Source organism: Crinia signifera, chromosome 7 (assembly GCF_055691185.1).
Source record: "Crinia signifera chromosome 7, ASM5569118v1, whole genome shotgun sequence".
NCBI lineage: Eukaryota > Metazoa > Chordata > Amphibia > Anura > Myobatrachidae > Crinia > Crinia signifera.
Window position 1 is genome coordinate 138,091,603 of NC_139223.1, and position 17,584 is coordinate 138,109,186.

The window sequence follows — 17,584 nt, forward strand, 5'->3', positions numbered from 1 at the left end:
TGAAATGAAACATTGATGGGCAAACCTACCGTGTGATTATTGAATTGATTGAAGTCTTCCGAGTGCCGCACCATGTATTTGTCTATATACTCCGCTCAGTACTTAAGTGGATGCGGGGGCACCGGGGCATAGTTTACCTACATTGAAGCAGTGCCGGGACAAAGCTGTATATGTGTATATATATATATATATATATATATAGTATAGTTGTCTCCAAGTACAAGCAAACAACGGCACTCAGTGGGTTTTCAAAAAAACTGTATTGGTAACTCTCCAACGTTTCGGGGACTAGCCCCTTTGTCAAGGTGCAGGAACACCTTGACAAAGGGGCTAGTTCCTGCACCTTGACAAAGGGGCTAGTCCCCAAAACGTTGGAGAGTTACCAATACAGTTTTTTGATAACCCACTGAGTGCCGCTGTTTGCTTGTACTTGGATACAACTATACTATCTATTGGATCCTGATGGCACCTGGGAATTTGCTATTGTGAGCTGGAGTGCCGAGCCGAAAACAAAGTCTATATATATATTATTACTTTACCTTATATATATATATGTATATATATATACGATCCAAGAAGAAAGCACTCGTGGAGACTTTTCAGCAATAACAAAATACTGTATTGATGGTAGACATAAACGTTTTCAGGACCGCAGTCCCTTCCTCAGATAACCTACAGCAACGAATACAGTGGACAAACACCCCTACATATACCCCGTTACTTACCCCGCCATGCCACCAATTACCGCAATCTCGACCACGCCGGGACCTCCAGCTGACGCACTTCCGTGCGTGTCATCACCATGGTTACCGCAATGCTTGCGTGTCACCCGATGTCTGATGCGCTCCACAGGCTGCGCATCCTGGTAGTCGCCATGCTATGATCCCAGATCAACGTAAGCGCTGACAGGCAGGTTCTGAAAAATACAATACACTGTAGGCGTTGCTGTAGGTTATCTGAGGAAGGGACTGCAGTCCTGAAAACGTTTATGTCTACCATCAATACAGTATTTTGTTATTGCTGAAAAGTCTCCACGAGCGCATTCTTCTTGGATCGTACATGTGACTATGTTATGGCACCGGGAGCAGCTGCAAGTATTAGAGTGCCGGCATAACTGGACATATATATATATATATATATATATATATATATATATATATATATATATATATATATAAAACCAATAGTGTTAGACGGCGCCCAAATATATTGTAGTGAGATAAATAATCTCTGTCTTTCCAACTCCTTTTAAAATCACAATCAACCAAGATTTCATCTTACATATAAAACATTTATTATGAAATACATAAAAACAAATATTCTTGCAATAGAAGTATTTCCTTGGGATTGGGGATCATACCAAGTACCCGACGCATTTCGTCTTTGTAAGACTTCATCAGGGGTGTGACACTTTTAGTATGAATCTTTAAAAATGCAATGATATTTTAACTTTTATTAGAGTTTTTTAATGGATTTCCTTGGTAGTGGAAGCTCAAAACAAGAAAATATTTTACTGTATTAGTTTGTCATGGGCATGTGATCTGCCAATATTCAATCCTTCCTTTATTTTAAAGGTAAATCTGTGCCATTTGTGATTGAGTAATCATCTTATTTACTTCATAGAGAACGTAGTGTGCAGGGCCAAAGAATTAGTGTTCACATGAAATAGGGGTATGATAATGAAGGTCTTTATTTTTTTAACCTCCAAAATAGATAGAACAAATCTCCTTTTAAGTAAGGGCTTGAAACAAAGTATGATGTCCCCTCAGTGTATGTGAGGGGACATCATATGTGCATGTGAACTCTCCAACATCCAAATGGGGCAAGTGTGTGTATATGTATATATATATATATATATATATATATATATATATATATATATATATATATATATATATATATGGGATGCGGTCATCTATTAGAATGAACTTAGGTCTACAGTCATTAGGTTGACCCCACTAGGTCGACTGGCAGGAAGGTCGACCTGACTTAAGGTCGACATGAGCCAAGGTCGACATGACTTAAGGTCGAATTTGAATAAAGGTCGACATGAGGAAGGTCGACTGGTCATAAGGTCGACATGGGGTTTTTCACTGTTTTTTGAGCCGACATGTGCCGACAGACGGTATTTCATGCCCTACCATCCACTAGGGCGTGGAGGAGGTTATTACAGCTGTGGCAAGCGAAGCGAGCCACCGTGCCCGAAGCATCGCGAGCGAAGCGAGCGATGCGAGGGTCCGATTCTCATTGCCAACTGTGTCCATGTCGACTGTGTCAACATTCGGATAAAAAAACAGTGAAAAACCCACGTCGACCTTATGACCAGTCGACCTTCCTCATGTCGACCTTTATGCAATTTCGACCTTAAGTCATGTCAACCTTGGCTCATGTCGACCTTAAGTCAGGTCGACCTTCCTGCCAGTCGACCTAGTGTGGTCGACCTAATGACTGTAGACCTAAGTTCATTCTGACAGATGTACCGATTCCATATATATATATATATATATATATATATATATATATATATATATATATATATATATATATATATATATACACATACAGTATATATATATATATATATATATATATATATATATATACATATTAGATAACAAAACCAAATTATGCAGCCCTTTACAGAGAACATTTCAGTCTACACTGTTTATGTAATATTTCTAAAAGATGTCTTTGAAGTGTATCAATATGTACTAGTTTTAAAATCTAACCGTAAATTAAATTGGAAGTGTTGTTTTTAGAGCCAAGCTAATTACAGTAATAGTGCTTTATATAGATTCATACAAGTAGGTTGAGAAATGTGCACAGCATTAGTGACAATTAGTGATATGCGCGAGAGAAGACAATTAATAATCAGCCATCAATGAGATTTAGGCCAAGTAAGCAATATCCATTTATAGTTTTTATGCATATTTGATGTTGTGTATTTTACGGGTTGTTACTTTATAACAATAGAAAGTGCTTTTGTTTACAACACTATAAAACCTAATAGCAAGCAGAAACTTAATGCTGGTTGCCATAGGGATGTATCTCAACCAGTAAAACACTGAATTATATTGCCTTTTCCAGCAGGCTTGACAGCTAGGATGATAATCACTGCACTTCACTGGAACCCATCATAGCCAACAATTATAACGCATTTTGACATAATGGATATAAGCTCTATCAGATGTCTCAAACTTTTGGTATTATTTCTGGTAGTTTTGTACGTTTACCAGGTATAAATATACTTTACGTCACTCACACATAGTCTTAGTCGCTTCTTATCAATTATCCGCCTTTGCACGAATGTTGAAGGGAAAAAAAGATTACATCGAATTTTCTTATTATTACAGGTTTCTTTGTATTAGTGGCCAATCGTTGCTTAGCGAGCACCATAACACTGTCCTGCCATACGGCCACCCACCCTCGGCACCTGAATCCCTTAGCTGCCATACAAGGGGATGTGTTCGCTTCCACATCTCCGGCACCCAAATCCCTTCACTGCCATCCATTGGGATGTGTTCGCTACCACATCCCATCGCATGAGGCCGCTAGCAGGAGAAGTCATTTGATGGTCAGCGACCATCAAATGATTTCTCCTGGCTTCAGAAATAAAAGTCTACACAGACTTTTATGTCCTCCGCAGATGGCAGAAGACGGGGCAGGTGCTTACATCATGGGTCCGCATGCCTGCGTTCCCTGCGTCATGGGGACGCCCATAAAACACTTGACGTCCCTGTGCTCAGGACCTGACCCGAAACATGGCAGCTGTGCACCTGGCTTCGCAGTTACTTTTATACAGTAAAGGAACATTGGTACTTATGTATTATCTGGGCTCCCATGTTAAATGAACCCCATTTTTTCATACCCCTACTATCCAACTACGCATGGAGTTGATTTTATATAGTGTGGCGAGCGCAGCGAGCCACCGTGCCCGAAGCGTGGCGAGCGCAGCGAGCCTCGCGAGGGGATACGGTCTCATAAAAAAAAACGGGAGCCCAGATATTACATAAGTACCGGAACATTACCATATGCCAACTCTTGATGTTTCATCAAGTATGTGCGCTAAACATAAAGGGGCTGATGTAGTTATTTTGTATGTGTGAATTTCTGCAGAGCATACAGTATCTTGCATGATTTCTCTAAAATGTATTCTTATGTACTGTGTCTTATGGATTTTAGAAATGTCTCTACTTGTGATTGAAGGGTCATAAATTAACTTTAAGAAAGGCAATGTTCAGCATGTCAACGGAATTGTAGGCTATGCCGCATTATCTGAAAATGTACGTCTTTATTCAGCCACTCTGAGGACTGGTACCAGCACACTCTGATGCTAATGGTATCAAATTATGCATAAAGAAATAACATAAACTGTGCACCTGATCCTATCCCTCCCCATAGTGCCTAACCTAAACCCAGAACTTACCTTCGAGACCTATTAAGACTGTGACCGTTGGGATCTGGATGACTGTAATCTGACTGTAGGGATCCTTACCACATCCCGTCAGTCTTGGATTTCTATCGGTTGCCTTCCTTGACCATTTGTTTTCACACAAAACTTCTCCGTACACATACTTGCACAGTTGCGCTCTTCTAAATTAGAAATGTATTTTTAGATGTCTCCTACACCTGTACCTAAACATGTGCAAACAGGCAAAACAGCATATTTTGAACATGTATTTTGTCCCAATGTTTTCTAGAACAAATTATCACCAAAACAGAAAAACACAGGTGTACGTCAGTCACAATGTTTACTAGATAGATGTATTCATTACATATAATAGTGACATCATCTGGAAGAGCTGTAATTGAAAAGAAAAAACTAATTATAATCCCCATGACTTCCCGTCCTTCAAACTTTACTCCGCAACTCTTAACGAAGAACATTTAATCTAATAGAATAGTTACTAAAGGAAAGAGAGAATTTCCCACAGAGACTTTTCAAACGGGTACATATTCTTAAATTGATATGTTTTCTAATGTTTAAGCTTCAATCTGAATACTTAAACAGATTTTCCTGGTATATCTTTGAATAACAACTCAACTGGTGAAAAGTAATTTAAACTGTTGGATGAAAGTCAGATCATGTTATTAGACAAGTAATGTTGGCATCAGAATACTAATTTGTCAGAAAGATGCCCGTGGTTAACTTAAAACTTTATTTTTGTAATTAACTTCCTGTACTTTGAATTTGAGCCAGATAAAAAAGTTTTGTCTTTCATTACCGTTATTATTGTGTTTTTTTTTCTATAACAACCCTTTATTGCTCTATAAACTGTGGTGTTATAAATGAGTTTTTGTTATTGTCAGAGGAGCTGGCTTTCATGATATAACGCTTTTATCTCGACACTATCTTGTATCATTATGATAAGGCAGCGGTAGGCCTGAATTGATCTCTTTTCAGTTAATAATATATGCCATAGAAGCACCAGGTTATTTCAGTGTCACTTGTTCACAATTTCATACAAGTTTTCTTGTTAATTCTTAAAGTTTTCCATTGTCTGATGGCCAGTAGTGCCATTGTTTCACAAATGTGAAATGTACTTAGAACAGTTATCAGTCTCATATGGTTATGCTGAAAAGTAAGCAAAGTAATTCAGAAATATCACAGCAATGTGTCACTTTTAAATGTGCAGATCTCCTAAATTCACCTGTTTATCTCATTTTGTTGGAAAAAAGAATTTTCCTTTCCTTTTCTGATGAAGCCATGCTAGCCCTCCAGCGGGGCTGATTTAGAGGGGAATGCTAATGGCGCTGCTGCTGAGCCTTATATGCAGTAGGTACAGTACATTGACAAAACTTGAAATTTGACACTCACCTACCAGAAAGGTTTCTGCCCCCCATTCCCCCACACATAATTACATTTATTTATTTTTACCTACATGCTTGTTGTTAAAGGTTCCTTGCTCATTGCCAGGGATTACATGCTTGTTGCTAGGGGTTGTATGCTTGTTTGTCATGAGTTTCGCACTTGTTGCCAGTGGTTTCATGCTGGGTGCCAGGGATTACATGCTCATTGCAAGGGGTTTCTTGCTTGTTGCCAGAGGTTTAATGCTCATTGCCAGGGTTTTTTTTTCTTGCTCTTTACCAGAGGGTAGCTGCACACAGCGCATCAGCGTTCATGAAATCTGGCCTCCCAGGTAGCGATGTGCTCCTCTGACGCTAGAGATCCAGTAGGAACTTTAGCATCTGTCTCCTCCAAGGTGTTGGCCATTTTGAAAGGGGCACAGGGTCTCAGATTCTATGCAGACAGAGACCTTCTGTCCCCACGGTGCTAGCTCCCTTTGGCTGCAGTGGCATTGTTATGCCAATGAGTAGCAATGTGAAATCATTCAAAAGCTACAGGAGGCATCTGAAGTAAAACTTCAGGCTTCTGTTATCCACTTGCTGCACTTGAAGACACAGCATCAGCGTGAATATTGTTAATCTGAGAATACCTCAGGATGTCCAGCAAAATCACGTTGCTGGAACAAGGTTTTGGCATGCCCCTAATGATCCATCATTAAAAACCCTTTAAATTCATTAATAATTTGTCATTAACATTTTTTGTGAAGTTTAAAATACAGTGTATAAACAGTATGTTTTTCTATCCATACACTTGAGTTTAAATCAGGCATAGGGAACCTTCGACCCTCTAGCTGTTGTTGAACTTCACATCCCAGCATGCCCTGTAACAGTTTTGTCATGGCCAAAAGCAAAACTGTAGCAGGGCATGCTAGGATGCGTAGTTTAACCACAGCTAGAGGTCTCAAAGTTCACTATCCCTGGTTTAAGTGCAGTAAAACTGGTAGTGAATGAGTTTCAGCCGCTTGTCCAATCACAAGGCGCTGTAATTTCTTCATAACATTTTGTAATTGGTCCTCGCACACAAACACCAACTCTCCCCTGGTTTATATTTGATCTGGTGCCTGTGTGGGAAATGGAGGAGCCTAGGGAAAAAAATTGCTGCCAGTATCTCTTATTATAGAGTGGGTGCATTTTGGGGAAATATTTTCCTTGTTGGTAGAATGGATTTCAATAGAGCTTGAGAAACTTCAAAACCAAAACTTTTAGATTTATTATGACCAAGTTTAAATTGTTTGAGTGTAAGCCTTTGTCAGATGTTTTGTAGACTTGTTAGAAATCAATTCACTGCAGTTAATCTCACGGTAAAAGCTTGGTCTAGAATAAGTAATTGATGTTTTTTAGGAAATGCTAGCTCATTAATATGGGCCAAAATAAGTTAAGATTTGTATGTAATAACAATAATAAAATGTTATCTAATAAAATATGTAATCATCTTTAAATCCTAAACTTTTTTTTTTAATATGTATCATGCAATTGGCTTTTGATTTATACTGTAGTTGAGGTGGTGTACTTGTTAGCTAAATCCAGTCATTTTCCTCCCAGCGATTGTGCTCATGGAGACTTAACAGTATGATCTTTTCCATCCATTCCAGTTCTCTTAACTGGAATGGATATAAAAAGTCACAGCCTCTGACAGCTCGTCATTGTAATTATTCACAAGAAGTTATGTAGCAGTTGTATCTGTCTGACTATTAAGTCTTAAAAATGTAATCTGGCAATGTCCCAGCAATGCACATTAATCTTATCATCTCTGATTACAGTCCCTAACCAAGATGTTCAGGGCGTGATAGCACTATCATTGTTTGAAGACTACATCTACTGGACAGATGGGAAAACCAAATCTCTGAACCGTGCACACAAAACCTCAGGAGCAGACAAGACATTACTGCTTAACTCTTGGCACACCATATCGGACATTGAAGTGTACCATGCTTATAGACAACCTGATGGTGATTATTATCATATAAACTCTGTACTGTTCCCCCTTCCCTGCAAAATGTCTATATGATTAGTAATCTTTAATTTAAATTGCTATCTATCTGTCTGTCTATCTATCTATCTATCTATCTATCTATCTATCTTTCTATTACATACATATTTTATATAGTTATATAATATATCTATTTTAAATGATTCAATATAGATAGATGTATATATCTATATTTATCTTTGCTTCTATGAATGAATCTAAATGTATCTATCTATATATCCAATGCATGTCTGTCTATAGCCCTATAGACAGACATGTCTATAGCTTATAGAAGCAAAATCAAATCCACATTGAATGGTTTTTAGGACACTTTCGATCTGCATTCGATTCGATGCACGCTTCCGTTTTCTCAAAATCGAATAGAAAAATCTACTGTGCAGCCAAGGAAATCTGGAATTCGATCCAGTAAATCGAATGAGTACATTGTGCCTAAATTGTGAAATTGAAATCGAATCAAATGCAAAAGTACAGATCTGATGCCAAATCGAATGGCATGATCTAATGCCAGATCTAATAGAAAATCGAATCTAACATCAAATCTAAAGCAAATCTAAGGCCAGGTACACACCAGAACGATCCTGATTGTTAGTAGATTGTTAGCAGATTGTGTGATGCTCGCACGATCTGTTGGAGCCACACAATCTGCTAACGATCTGCATCCAATCTGATCCCAATCCGATCTGAGTCTGTATCCAGTTGAATGGATCTTTTACAGATCCTCACTGCAGCAGGTAGGATCTGTAAAACGACCAAACGACAGCGGGGACGCGCATTGGATTGGAATCGGATCGGAATTGGACCTAAACATGCACAATCTACACACAATCTGCATCCAATCGGTCGGAATTGGATCCAGATTGATGGAATTGAGCCCTAATCGTTCTGGTGTGTACCCCCCCTAAGCGTGTGTACAGGGCTTATGAAGGAATCTAATAAATATCTATCGATCTATCGCATCTTTTTTTATTAATCTAATACATAGCTACATTATATTATTTATTTGAATTAATCTAATGTCTGTTGGTCTATCTATCTATCTAGCTGACTTTCATAATAAAAAGCTTTTAACTTGCCACTATCTTGTATCATTATTATAAGGCAGCGGTAGGCCTATTTTCTGTTGATAATATAGTCTATAGAAGCACCCTATCTATCTATCTATCTATCTATCTATCTATCTGCTGAAATACAAGTGTAATCTTAAAATAATTTTCTAGAAACAATGGTGTTGAGAAAGGTCAAATGGGTTATTTAAATTAAAGAATAACTTAACATTTATTAAAGGAAACCACATCAAGTGAAACCAATTCCCACGTATTCTGCTGAATGAAACAAATAGTAACAATCTTGGAGAAGTTAGACATTTTAATTAACATTTTAAATGTCTATAAATCGCAGTGTGTTGTCTTCCATAACCCGGCTATAATCTTTCATTTCCCAATATAAGCAGCGGGCAGGTGGCACCTCATCTGTATGCATCCGGATTCAGTTGATGGATTCCTAAATGGCTTTTTATGTAGTGTGAGAGTACTGTTCTGTTATCACAGTATCATAGTTACCATTTTATTAATGACTAGATACGTGTCCTTGTCATAATGTGTTTTGTGTAATTTTTTATTAGGTCCTACTTCTGCTTAAACCACCTTATTAAGAAATTCAATTAACTTTATATGCTGAGAAATATGATGTATTATGCCATTGTCTTTACAGTGCCTGACCACCCTTGTAAAATTAACAACGGAGACTGCAGCCACTTGTGTCTTCTTTCGCCATACAAGTCACACACCTGTGCATGCCCCACACATTTCTACCTCGCAGAAGATAACAAAACCTGCCTATCTAACTGTACAGCCAGCCAGGTAAGTGCTGCAGACTTTATACATTTACCATTACATTATTTTAAGTAGTATGTTGTTGAACTGCTATCTGCAGATACATTTCTGCAGATTTAGGGCCAGATGTATCAAGCCTTAAAATGTGATAAAATGGAGAGTGCTAAAAAACGCAGCCTATCAGCTTCTACCTATTATTTTTCAAACCTAGGCTGTAACATGACAGTTCGGAGCTTAATGGCTGTTTTTTTTATCACTCTCCAATTTTATCACTTGGCCCTTGGTTTGATGATTTATTTGTTCTTTACTAAATTATGAAAATACTGCAGACTTGATTCAACTTGATAAACACAGATGATCTCCATGATCATTACATATGTTTTTGCAGCCTTATTGAATTTCAAAACTGTTTCTTTATGAGATCCGTGTTTAATTTGACCAATGGCTGCAGCTGCTGGGTAGATTGGAAAATGGGAACTGTGTAGGGTCCTGTGGAGTTTGAGAACCACTGCTTTAGATGATTAGCATGGCTGTCCTAGATGCTCAAGCAGGCTTGGTTTATTCTAACGCATCTGAGAGCATTCTCTTCTACAGACTGTCAAGAGGTGCAGTCTAGGAGAAAAATGCAGGGTGGCAGGCACTGGGAACTCCTTCCTCCCAGAAGTATTACAATGAAAAAGAGAACGATTGTTTAAGTTGATTTCATACAATAGAAAATGGTCTTTCTATTTAGAGCTTTTTACCACAATGACAAACAATACATGTTGTATCAACTTACAAAAAGACCAGATTGTTATGACCAGATGATTGGGTCAAAGTATTTCCAAAATGTCTAGGCTTGTGGGGTGCTCACTGTCCATCATGGTAAGTACTTTTCAATAATGGTTCAAACAGGGTAAAGCCAGGAATTAATGACAGGATGTTGGACAGCCAAACTCATCAAGGCAAGCGTTTGGCAAAGTCTATACCATCTGGTGGCCACCAACAGCAGAGCTACTATGGCACAAACAGTGGAAATGTTAATGATTGTGATGGCAGTTATGTGTCATGACACACAGAGTAAAGACACATTACTGCGGCTCAATACACAGGGTAATCCCTATATTCTGTGCACTTACTGTAAATCGGAATGTTTGGGTTAATGTGTGTTAGGTATATGTAAGATCATTTATGTAAAACCTAGAGCAGAGGTTCCCAAATGCACTCATCAAGGCATTCCAATGGTCTAGGTTTTGAGTCTAACCATGCTTGGCCAACGGTGACTTAAGTACCTCAGTCAATTTGAGTTAACCATCTGTGCTGAGCCATGGATATACTCAAAACCTGGACCATTGGGGTGCCTTTGAGACCATGTTTTAGAACCTCTGACATAGAGCTTTACCTGCACAGTATACAATACATGCAGCTAATTGAATTTGCTTCACAGTGCATTCTACCCACACAGACTGAGAGCACATCCTAACCCCATTCCACTATTGAAAGCATCTAAAGTGGGCAGACGCACATCAGAACTAGGACCTTTGATCATTGGAAGAAGAAAGTGTTCTGATTGAATGATTCTCATTTTGTGTTGCAACATGTGAATGAATGGATGGATATATTTCCAACATTTATATATAGACGATATGGCACCTGGATGCATTTTGGGTAGAGAACACAAACTAGTGAGGGAGTATGATGCTTTGAGCAATGTTCTGCTGACAAACCATGGGTCCAGTCTTTCATTTGAACATTAGTTTGACTTGTCTTATACCACTCACATAAATATTGTTGCAGTTCAGGTACATCCTTTAAGCTATTTATTATTTATTAACCGTTTCTTATATAGCGCAGCATATTTCTTTGCGCTTTACAGAAGTATTAGGATAATGTGCTATGACACATGGCATGGATTGTGGGAGAATGGTTTGAGGAAAATGCTCAAATGTGTATAGTGTATCAATGGACTTGAGATTCAACAAATCTCAATCCAAGTCAACATCTGTGGGAAAGTATGTAATGGAACAACTGTTTAACCCGCCTTGGCTTTGCCATGTCTTTTAGGGGGGGATTCCACTACAGTATGTTGATTCTTCCATCTATTTGGGCTCCAGGCGGAATAATCCCAGCAGTAAAGTTGTTGCAGATGCCAATGTTTCAGCCTATAATATGGCTTTATTCAAGAACAGCATGTTTTGCTGTTATTATATAAAGCCATATTTAAGGCTGAAGCATTGACAACAACTGTGCCGATACTTAGACAGACCCTTGTTTCGCGCCACACGAATTTGGATTACTATGTGGAGGCTGCCTTGCTTACAAGATCCCCTGTTGATCTTTACACTAAGACCAATATAGCCTTAAATTGTTTTTTCAAAACATATCAAAAGAAGTCCCAAAATTGCAAACGATTATTAAAAAATCTCTTATTTCAAACAATGGTAGCAGTTGTTCCAGTTTGTGATGAAGCTCATTGAATCATTTCAGAAACTTGGAAATCTAGAAAAATGAGAAAAATGTTTATACATATATATATTTTTCCTTTGTACCTCGATTATCTGCATCTTTACATTAACTTGCAGGGGACCATAGGCAAACGCAGGGGGGTTTCTGGTTGCCCGGAAATCCCCCCCCCCCTCTTAGCAAGTGCTTTTGATTACGACAATAGCTGGAATATAATACGATCAATAGAACTGCCACCACATTATGCATTGTTAGGGACAGAGTAGAGCTGTTGCACGTGTCTAGTGTACCAGCTTCTTCTACCACAACATTTACTGTATGTGTGGATCTGAGTCCTCAGTCAGTACAATGGACCAGAGAGCAGCTGCCAGGAAGAAGAGACAGGAGCCTTACCATGAGGTGGGAGAATGTGAGCTTAGAAAGTGCAGTACTGGTTCTAATATGTTTCTGTATTTATTATATGTTTAACCTTTTCCTGACTACTGATATATTATTTAAATGCTTGAAACAGCCTATACTATAGACCAGGGGTAGCCAACTTCAGTCCTCGAGAGTTACCAACAGTTCATATTTTCCAGCCCACCCAGCAGGTGCACATGTGCACTCATAACTGGCTAACACATTTTAAAAGATCCACAGGCGGAGTTGATTACTTCACTTGTGATTCTGGAATGTTAACTGTTGGTAGCTCTTGAGGGCTGGAGTTGGCTATCCCTGCTATAGACCATCTGTACTGTTACATATTAATAATTTATTCCATACAGTATTCAGTGCATAAGAAGACCAATTTTCAGGGCTGTTGCCACTCCCCCAGACTCCCGTACTTACTCCAATACACTGCAGAGTTCGAGATTTTGGATAACATTTGGAAACCCCCCTTTAAAAATCCTGCTTTTGCCACTGGGGACTAATACTGTACATCCTGTAGCTGTATTAGGTAGAAGAGATTCATGTTTTCCTGTACTTGTTTGCCTATAAAATAAGTCAAATAAATTATTACAGTGTAATGTGCAAATTGTAAAGGCACATTCAAATATTTTATGCATTTACTTCTGCATTTAATTGTCTGTGACAATAATATACTTTACTGCTGTTTGGAATCAATTTTTGCAATTATAAAATATTTTAACTCAGCAGTAGAATGAAGCAGGTGTTCTCTTTTCTTTCTTTTGATTTTTCTTCTTACCGATTTGCTAAAAGCATAATCATACCTAGAATCTATGCTTAGCAGGATTAAACTAAAATATTGAATATTTTAAATTTAAGCTTAAAGGTTTGTTCACATTTGGACAGTGTGTACTACTTACATAGAAGACAGTTAGGCAGGAGAGGTGAGAGGTCCCTCTACAGATGGAGTCGCTGTTATTAGAGTGGCCACTGGCAATAGAATCGGCATGCGCCCTTCCCCAACCCTCCACCAGAGTCCGACAGAATGGGGTGCGCACGCACGAGATGCACGCTCGCCCCATTCTTTCAGAAGTCCTGCAGGTAGTTGCCCATCTCCCCTGCTAGCCCCCGCTCCCTGTCTATCTCCCTGAAGTGGAGACGGGCAGGGAAGCACCCGGTTCCCGCAATCTTGCAGAGTGGTATGCACAAGCGAGTGAGCCCCTGCTATCCTCTGTGAGTGCTATTGGTATAGCGGGCTGCCTGAGGATGGCTACATCTGTACTTTCTCTGGATATATACTGCATGTGGCATTTTGATTTAAAAAAATGGCTAGGAACAGTTAAAATCATGACATCTTAAAACTTGGGTTCTTGATAAATGTGATATAAATACTGTTTATATGATGCAATGAATTACGTATGCTATAAGATACACACAAATGTATAGATAGTGAGCAAAGTGTTCTAATACACATAAGACCAACTTTATTTATACTCCCAATTTGCGAACATTGAGGGCGGTATTCAAAGTGGGATTCCGACAGAATCTGTCAGAATCCCGGGCCGTTTTCATCTAGCTTTCCTGCTACTCGATCAGGCAGAATTTCATGTTCTGCCTGTCGAGTGACGAAAAGTGGTTGTGTCGGCAGAAACGGCCTTACATTATCGACAAATCCACTGCCATTTCCAACAAACATATCAGACTGAGACTTGTTTTAAAGTCCGATCGGTTTTGTAGAAATCCGCCTTCAATGCTGTTGGAAAAGGCAGCATTGCAAAGGTAACAGGTGCTATTTCCCCGGTCATAAATAATGGTTGACATTGAATACCGTCCATAAAGTATCATTCCTTAATATAAAGGGATTGCTCCTTGTAGTTTTTATGATTTCTGGTCTGTTCATAATAAATATCAAACTTTTCAGCATTAAAACATACAATTAGCAATATATGGACTTCACAAGAATAATACTATTGCCCATTTTCTTCTAAAACTGTATCATATATACTAGTTCAGGCTTTCCCAACCACGGTCCTCAAGGCACACCAACAGTGCAGGTTTTAGTGATATCCAGGCTTCAGCACAGATGGTTTAATCCGAATCCCTCAGATACTAATTAAGTCACCTGTGCTCAAGCCTATATATCTAGAAAACCTGCACTGTTGGTGTGCCTTGAGGACCGTGGTTGGGAATGCCTGTACTAGTTGTTACCATTACCATTTCCTAGAATGATTAAAATATCTATCTACAAACATGTACAATTCCTAACGTGTCTAAAACTGGATTACAAACATTAGAAAGTCTGATAAGACAGACCAGCCTAATCATTTACTTGTGTTTTTAATGCGTTCCCTCTATTATCAGTCATTGAGTAATTGAAGCATCCAGCACTATTTATTTGACTAGATGCTGTGAACAAAAATTATTGATCTGATTCTGTGTTCAACAATGGAAAAGAGTTATTTTCCCACACGTGAGAGATGTCTTCTGGTTCCCTAGGTAGTAAATGATCCAAAGTTTGTCTACATGCTTATAGAATACTGTTAATAGCAGACTTAAGTATTCTATAAATTTATATACAGTATATGTGGTTCCCTGCACAGTAAATAGCCCAAAGCTTGTATCCTTGCTCATAGAATACTGCATATGGCTGACTTATGTGTTCTATTGATCTATATACTATGTGTGTGGTTCCCTGGGCAATAAATTGTCCACAGCTTATCCGTATGATATGAGTTGCTGACCTGTGTGTCATATAAATCAGTATTCACTATATGTAGTACTTGGGCAGCAAGTAATCCTGTTCTATAAATCTGTATACAGTAAAACAGTTAAAAATCATACATTTTGCTGAAATAATGACATACCAGTGAATATTTGTGTGGAAAATGGTCAGCTTGAGTTAGGAAGAAAGAATGGGCATACTCACAGCAATAACCAAACCCTTCTAATGCAACTATAAAGCCAAAATGGGGATCTTCTGTCCACTAATGATACTCCACTAAATGTATGCAACTCCCCTCCCAATGACACCAACACACAAGATTGCCTGGAGTGGTGGTGCTGATGAAACCAGTAGTAGGATAAACCAAACATGTATATTGGCAGGGAGAGCACCACAAGATCTAATGATGAAATGACCACTGCAGATTTTTTTCTTCCCAAAGTTATTTAACCAAAACAGACACCACATAAAGTACAGTACAGCAGCAACTTGCAAACCTCGGCTCTAACTAACTCCTACAAGAGTAAGAAAATGCCCTAAAGTACTGTATGAGGTAAATATCATCATGAAGAAACCATTGTCAATATTCAGCAACTTCCTGCAAGTTTGCAGAGGCTGAACCATTTTTGTATTGGGAGACAGAAGTTTTTGAGTTTGAACTCATGAACCTTTTATAAGTATTTTTATGTACATATTTCTTTGAGAACTTTGGGAAGGAAATAGATGAAAGAGTATAGAGGATTTTTTTTTTTTTAAATTGGGTGGGGGATATCATATTTTCATTTCATTAATCATCACACTTTTTATTATTTAATTCACTAAACAAAAACATTGCAAAACTGACTATAAAATGTTGTATCTATCTATCTATCTATATATATATATATATATATATATATATATACACACACACACACACACACACACACACACACAGCAGGGGTTTGGCACTCCTTATAACAGACGAACAAGAGTCGGTGCCTTCACTGTAGAGGAAACTAGATACACAATGGTGCAGCACTCATGTAACCTGATGAAAATGTATTTCACAAATTGAAACATTGTTGCTACTTGGTGTTATCGTGATTTTTGGAAGATTGACCATGAGTGCGGCACCATTGTGTGTATATGTTTATGCAGAGTCAGACTGGGGCAGGAAGGGCCCACCGGGGGAATGTAGTGGTAGGGGCCCATGTTTAAGGGTGTGGCCAGCTGCCGCAGAGGTTTGCTAGTCCAAGCATGATGATATACCAGATTAATAACTGCAGTGCACTGTAGAGAATACACAATAGTCATGTGCAGTATTAGATAACATGTATAATTCAACTACACTGGCTGTAACCTGATGCCTAGAGGATGTGTAAGGCCCCCAGGCAGTGGGCCCCCCCGGGGAATTCCCCTATGTCCCTATAGGCCAGTCCAACCCTGTGTATATATATATCTATATATATATATATATATATATATATATATAGATAGATAGATAGATAGATAGATAGATAGATAGATGCACAGATTAATAAATACAATGTAAGCTTGTAAGTTCTCACAAGCAGGGCCCTCTCTCCTCATGTGCTTTTTTAGAATACAGTATATAATGTATATCTCTGCTACAGTATATGACTTCAGGGTTTTGTTCCCTGATACAACTTTCTTTACTTACCATGTCCTAAAATGTCTTGTGCTGTAATTTGTTAATTGTTCATTGTATATATATGTTGTTTGTTACACTATGGGGGAAATATACTAAGAATACGAATATAAAAATTTGTATTTGTATTCTTAATACTAATGCATATGGATTCAGTATTGAATCCCGGCGGTCGGTATCCCGGCGTTCAGAATCCCGACGTCGGAATCCCGAACGCCGAAATGCCGACAAGGGGGGGACGTGGATCGCCCCCCCTTGCGGGCCCGGTGCCTCGCTATGCTCGGCACACTAATTTATTCTCCCTCCAGGGGTGTCGTGGACACCCACGGAGGGAGAAAGTGTCGGCATTTCGGCGGTCGGGATTCTGAACGCCGGGATCCCGACCGCCGGGATTGTAACTGCATCCCATGCATATGACTGGCATTGCCATCGTATGTCATTTACAAATTCTTATTCTGGAGGAAAATTTACTAATTGGTCGTATTTGACTGATTCGTATTTTCCGATAGCATATGGATTCGTATTTGGCCGATACGAATTTGAGTTTTAAATACAAATTTGTATTTTTAAATACGAATTTGTATCGGCTGTAGTGTTAAAAAACAAAACAAAAAGAAAAATAAATAAATAAAAACAATGTGTAGTCCTCCCCCATGACCTAAACCAGCTTCAGGCTCAAAGAGCCTGTACTGGTTGCAAAAAATCAGGGGAAA

At 38.7% G+C, this 17,584-nt stretch overlaps 1 protein-coding gene across 4 annotated transcripts in view; it reads left to right on the plus strand.

Annotated features, from left to right (window-relative positions):
* LRP1B (LDL receptor related protein 1B) overlaps positions 1 to 17,584 on the plus strand; it is a 1,445,580-nt gene that overhangs the window by 1,267,103 nt on the left and 160,893 nt on the right. For all 4 annotated transcript variants that reach the window (XM_083153866.1, XM_083153869.1, XM_083153867.1 and 1 more), the window contains exons 61-62: positions 7,608 to 7,796; positions 9,548 to 9,696. In XM_083153866.1, the coding sequence (XP_083009992.1) occupies positions 7,608 to 7,796; positions 9,548 to 9,696 (338 nt within the window). The remainder of the gene's footprint in view (positions 1 to 7,607; positions 7,797 to 9,547; positions 9,697 to 17,584) is intronic.